This window comes from Scardinius erythrophthalmus (genome assembly GCF_964197995.2).
Source record: "Scardinius erythrophthalmus genome assembly, chromosome: 10".
NCBI lineage: Eukaryota > Metazoa > Chordata > Actinopteri > Cypriniformes > Leuciscidae > Scardinius > Scardinius erythrophthalmus.
In genome coordinates, this window is record NC_138230.1 from 42,454,408 (window position 1) to 42,460,922 (window position 6,515).

At 38.0% G+C, this 6,515-nt stretch overlaps 1 protein-coding gene across 1 annotated transcript in view; it reads left to right on the forward strand.

Moving 5' to 3' along the window:
• The window catches only part of cap1 (CAP, adenylate cyclase-associated protein 1 (yeast)), a 13,408-nt gene extending 7,202 nt beyond the window's left edge, over positions 1-6,206 (forward strand). Inside the window, exons 6-13 of the mRNA XM_081375867.1 lie at positions 954-1,039; positions 1,131-1,236; positions 1,312-1,471; positions 3,234-3,406; positions 3,626-3,749; positions 4,127-4,209; positions 4,517-4,660; positions 5,059-6,206. Coding sequence (XP_081231993.1) covers positions 954-1,039; positions 1,131-1,236; positions 1,312-1,471; positions 3,234-3,406; positions 3,626-3,749; positions 4,127-4,209; positions 4,517-4,660; positions 5,059-5,142 — 960 coding nt within the window. The 3' untranslated portion in view covers positions 5,143-6,206. The remainder of the gene's footprint in view (positions 1-953; positions 1,040-1,130; positions 1,237-1,311; positions 1,472-3,233; positions 3,407-3,625; positions 3,750-4,126; positions 4,210-4,516; positions 4,661-5,058) is intronic.
• The last annotated feature ends 309 nt before the right edge of the window (positions 6,207-6,515 follow it).

Here is a 6,515-nt window from a genome sequence, read left to right on the forward strand (position 1 = left end):
CATTTACAAATATCTGGGTTAGGCTGGCATGCTTTGCGTATCGTCACTGTCATGCGGAAAACTCATATGCCCAAAACCACTACTTTTCAGGAAATGGAAAAAACACTGGATGCACAATTAAACACTGTGTTAAAGTTGATATCGTGGCTTTATATATGGTCAGACACTTGCATGTGTCATTTATATTATTAGCATTTCACCAATATCAAGCTCAAATGGAGTTACAAGGTTTTTGATCAGCAAATATCAGACACATGTTTTATCCGTCATTAGAATTGCTGCATCTTAGTGCATCGCATTACATTTATCAACTTATGGGTTATAAGGTTTATTGTAGTAATGTGGGCGCTCAGTTTTTTCTGTCATGTGGCCAAAATCTCATGTTATAAAAGATGAAGTACACAGGCTATTAAAAACAGTATTGAGTATGACTTGACTACAAATGCTAGAGTAAGATGCTCTTCTCCGCTCCTCAAATACATAAATCAGCCTTTAAATATGTGTTTCTAGAGTAAAAAAAAAAAAAAGCGCTGTACTTATTTAAACATCCAGTTGTTTATTTACCCTTGCATTGCACACTAGCAGAGACGCTCCAAAATGTCACTTCATTCATGACAGAGGTGGGTGGAGTTATGAGGTTTGACTGACAGTTTGAGGATCCAATGGGGTTACAAGGTTTAGTCACAAACTCTTTAATACTTTTCATTTGTTAATTATTAGCAAAACAATTATTAATTAATTATTAGTTAATTATTAGCAAAACTCACAGCTCGATGACCAATAGTAAGGATTTATGGGGGGTGGGGAAGAAATATGGTGATGGAAGGTTTCCATCTGAGAGTGATGATATGGTTTTTCAAGGATGTATGCAGTGGTATCAAAGTAATTTCAAAGAAATGTTATTATGAAAAATGATTAAAAATATGGATATGCTCTTTTTTTTTTTTCTTTAGGCCCCAAAGCCAGGCCCCTTTGTGAAGGACATGCAGGACGCAGCCATGTTTTACACCAACCGTGTGCTCAAGGATTACAAGGAGAAGTATGTGTCTGTCTGTGGTGTGGGGAAACTTGTACTTGTACTAAATGGCACATCTGTCATTTTCCCACCTGCTTTATTGTCTTATTTTCAGAGATAAGATGCATGTGGACTGGGTCAATGCCTATGTGTCCATTTGGACCGAGCTGCAGGCCTACATCAAGCAGCACCACACCACTGGATTGAGCTGGAGCAAGACTGTGAGTCTCATTCTCGTGTGTTCGGTTTGTCCCACGTGGTTCAGAATATAAGGTTTAATTGTTTTTGTTTTTCAGGGTCCCGTAGCTTCGGCCTCCGGTGGCGCTCCGGCTCCGCCTCCCCCCGGCCCTCCACCCCCCATGGACTTCGGTGAAAAGTCTTCAGGTGGAGACTCTGGAGCAGTCTCTCGCAACGCTCTCTTCGCCTCTCTCAACAAGGGAGCTGACATTACTAAAGGTATTACATGGATCCCTGACTTGATGTGGTACTAAAGCGGCTCCAGTAGAGCCACAAAACATTCAGTGGCGCATTTATTGCAGTTTAAATGATGGAAGGATCATCGCTAAAACATTAAACCCTCCTTTTGACTGATTGGAAATGATGCAGATTTGTTCCACTTGATGCACTGTAATGGGAGCATCAGTGTATGTGAAAAGGTCATTGCCGCGGCGCGCGCTGTGTATCGCTTCACTGTATATAAAGTGCAAAAGAAACTACGAGCATGCAACGTTGTTACGTTGTAAATTAGTAAGTCAAGAAATAAAAGTAAAAAAACAATAAATCACATTACTGGTACGTCGTGTGTTAGCTGAGAAGGATTTGCATGCAGGGATGATTTTCATTCTAATCACCAGGAGAAGTTTCCATGTTTCATTAACAGTTCTTGTTAGTATTGTGTATTCACCATGTCGTTTCCATATTAACCCCAAAATGCCACTTTATTCTCATTTTTGTGGTGTTTTTTTATATATTTAAATGACTGGTGGCTCATATACCAACATTCTATTAACACAAAGTTTGGGACTGCCATTTAATAGCTTTAGCATTATTAGTTAACTAAATGTTTATTAGTCTTTACTATTAGTCATATTCTTACAATTTATGTGTATGTTAAGTAAAGGAGGATAGTACTTGTGTGTGTAATTTTGTGTGTGTGTATGTATGTATTATTTCAAGGGAATAATCGGCAATTATGATTTTTGTCATAATAGTGCAGCACTACTTTTGCCATGAAGTGACACTAAAAGTAATAGTTCACTTAAAAATGAAAATTCCATCATCATTTACTCACCCTCAAGTTGTTTCAAACCTGTATGAATTTCCTTCTTCTGCTGAACACAAAGGAAGATATTTTGAAGAATGTCGATAACCAGACAATTGATGGACCACTGACTTCCATAGTAGGGGAAAAAATACTATAGAAGTCAATGGGGTCCATCAACAGTTCTAATTTAGATATAGAAACATGGCTTTCAAATGAAAGATTGGTATCAAAGAGCACACCCAGGTTCCTAAGGTTAGGCTAATGCTAATGATATGGGTGAAAAGCAACGGTCCTAGTACTGAGCCTTGTGGTACTCCATACTGTACCACAATTATTTCTCCTATAGCAACGAATGAATGGATTTTTTTCCTCAGGGACACTGCAATGTACTGTCTGATGTGACACTGTTGTAGACAGTTGCATAGTTATAATTTTCTCTCTAAAATTATCAATCTTGCAAGTAAAGAAGTTCATAAAGTCATTACTGCTGCTGTGCTGTTTGGAAACGTCTGGAGTTGAAGCTTTATTTTTTGTTAATTTAGCCACTGTGTCAAATAAATACCTAGGGTTGTGTTTGTTTTCTTTTTAAGAGGGTCGAAAAATAAGCAGATCTAGCAGTTAAGGCCTTTCTGTACGCAATTGTGCTCTCTTTCCACGAAATGCGAAAAACCTCTAGTCTAGTTACTAGTACACAATATACTGTTTGCATCCCTGCCCATACAATCATTGCAATAAAAGAAATTGTCAACACAGTTTACGACAAATGTCCCTTGTTTGTCGATGAAAATGGCTGAATTAAGAGGGGGTAAAAGCCAAATGAAGATTTAAAACCAAAAATCACACTAATAATAATAATAATAATAAATAATAATGCAAAATAAAACAACAATTCAGGGTGTGGAATTCATTGAAGACTTGTCTTTAATATCCCTATGTCTTTTAACTCCCTGTAAGGACTGAAGCATGTGTCTGATGACCAGAAGACCCACAAGAATCCTGCGCTCAAATCCCAAACAGGTCCTTTGCCTTCTGGGCCCAAACCCGTCGCTTCTCGGCCCACGGCAGCAGCCAGCCCGGCCCGCACTCTTCCCCCAGTGCTGGAGCTGGACGGCAAGAAATGGAAAGTGGTGAGTGAGTCAGTTTGCCTGTTATAGTCTGTGTATGCAGCTGAGACTATTTTTGGAAACGCCATTTTGAAAGGTATTTTCCATCTCGGACTCAGCTGTTTATACAGAAAGATGCTAAAAAAAGATGTAATGTGCTAGTGCTGACATAAAGACATTACACTGTTTGGCCAGTTCATTTAACTTTGTATGCGATCCTCTCTTTGGCTTTTTTGCCTGTAGGAAAACCAGGAAGGTGCGCAGGGCCTTGTGATCAGTGACACAGAACTGAAACAGGTGGTTTATGCCTTTAAGTGCAACAACAGCACTTTACAGGTGAAGGGGAAGATCAACTCCATTATTGTAGGTCTGTACACACTACCAGCAGTTCCTCCATTGTTCTCATTTTACAGCGAGGTCTCGTTTGTTAACATTAGATAATGCTTCAACTTGAACAAACACTTTTATTAACTAACATTAAAGGATAGTGCACCCAAAAATGAAAATTGTCATCATTTACTCACCCTCAAGTTGTACCAAACCTAAATGATGACAGATTTTTAGTTATAAAAAATGTTTGTTCATGTTAGTTCACAGTGCATTAACTAATGTTAACACATACAATGTTTAAGTTTAGGTAAGATTAACTGAGATTAATAAATGCTGTAGAAGTATTGTTCACTGTTAGTTCATGTAATGTTAACAAATGAAAGTTTAGATATAAGTTTGTTGTTTTCTCTGCAGATAACTGTAAGAAAATGGGTCTTGTCTTTGACGATGTTGTGGGTATTATTGAGGTGATCAACTGCAGGGATGTTAAGATCCAGGTGTGTATGTTTGTGCTTCATTACTCTCCTCTCCCTATACATGTACTTGAATACAGAGTATCCACAGTGTTGTTTAAGTGTTTCAGGGAGTTCAGTGACACTGATACGGAGAATAACTCCCTTTGAAAACTGTTCCCTGAGAAAATTATTTATTTTACTTTTAATTAAAATGGTTTTAAAAGTAATTCCCTTAAACATCTACATATCTTGTAACTGAAAGTAGTAGCATTGCCTGTTTTCTTTTCTTAGCACTCCTGTTTTGCATCTGCTCTTTATTCTGAGTCATTGTTCTCCTCTTGATTTCCAGGTTATGGGTAAAGTGCCAACCATCTCCATCAACAAGACAGATGGCTGCCATGTGTACCTGAGCAAAGACTCTCTGGCATGTGAGATCATCAGCGCTAAGAGCTCAGAGATGAACGTGCTGGTGCCCAACAAAGATGGAGAATATGTAAGTGAAGATATTCATTTGTTTATGAATTATAAACATTTCCTGACAGCTGTTAAAATCATCACATTCGTTTTTGTGATTATTTTGTTTTTGTTTGACGTGTTAAAAATGTATAGCGCAACATCCGTTTTTCCTGGCACCCTTTGTCTAGTGTAACGGTATATGAACATGCTCTCATTCATTCAAGTGCTTTTAAACCATTCAAACGCGATAAGAAGGCAATTCTGTACGGTTGTTTGTGAAGCGGTTCCCTGTGAAACGCACATCCAACACACACATAAAGCCACTTCACCGTCAGCATTTTTTTAGCTCTAAAAAATGTAATGTTAGGATAAAAATGTGCGATTAATTAGTCGACTGACAGCACAAATTTTTGTTTCTCTCCATTTTCTTTCAAGACTGAGATCCCAGTCCCTGAACAGTTCAAAACCATCTGGGATGGCAGCAAGCTGGTCACCACAGCAACCGAGATTGCCGGATAAAGGACCAAACCTGTGCGAGAGACCGCCCCCATTGCAGTGTCCTACCTGACTGACCAATGAGCTTAAACTACAAAGTAGAATGGAATGCCAATCAGGTCAACTCTCCTATCAGCCAATCACAGCGGCAATCACATCTTCCCTCAGCTAGTGACATGACTACTCGCTTTACCAGAAACACTTGCTCAGTCAATGGCAGGGCATCATTCTCCTCTATTCCATTGATTAAAACATTAGCACTTGAAATCGATTGCCAACAGTTGGGGTGTTTTCATGTTGTGTTTTTGTCTTGCAGCCATATAAAATAACACATGAATGGCCAACAAGAGGAATCAAGTCATGTTATCATAATTGTGTTTTGTATTTTTGATTTTTATCTTTTTTTCCATTTTGCATTTTCTAGTCAGGGGGCAAGTATTGGGGGGGAGGGTCACTGCGTTTTCTTTTTGACATATGCAATTCAGATATGAAGCACACAAATGTCCCTCTTCTGACCACCAACACAGACATTTACTGTAACTTTTATTAATCAAAAATAAAAAATTCCAAGGGATAATTAGTCAAATCTTATTTAGAGGGTGAATTGGCATCTTGAGTAACTTGCAGAATCACAGTTATAATTCCAATCGTGTCATTGAAAAACTATAGTTGCTTTAGAAAAATTCTCTTTTCCCTCTTTATTTCATCTTGTATTCCAGAGCACATGCAACATTCCCTGTAATGTAAATAAATTAACATTCCATGGTTTGTGATGGAAAGATTTTGAAGGTGTTTTTGGCACAAACTGGAGAGGCAGAAAAGACACACAGCCTAACGTTCGGATGCTCACGGTACGGTCCGTGTCTGATATCTTGCTGTACAGATACTGGCTTTAAGTGAATCGTGTCCCAGCTCTTGGCTCTCATCACATGCTTTAACTAGTTTAGACATTAATTCCAACCTCTTATTCTTTACTTTCTGTAATATTGAGGTCATGTGTATGGGATTTCTTTTGTATCATTTGTCTTTTTGCTCTGAGAAATAGTACTGGAGAACAAACATCATTAAAACTGTTGCAATAAATAACATCACTTTTTTCTGTGTCTTTGATGTACTTTGTTGAATATAATCGGTAGATAACTTTTGTTGCAAAAGGGCAATTTGAAAAGGTTAACAGAAAGGTGATATAGTGTTAAACAACCAATATATGGTGTAGTTTAAAAAAAATCTTACTGACCAGGTAGCGTATGTTTTATAAAGTAATATTCAGCAAGGATGCTTTAAATTAATCAAATGTAAACAAAACAGTTTGCTAATGCCAATGTTCTTCGCTAACAAAGCACTTAAACACGTGTCCTGTTTTATCCAATCAGAAACTTTTCTCTGTCAGAGCAGCT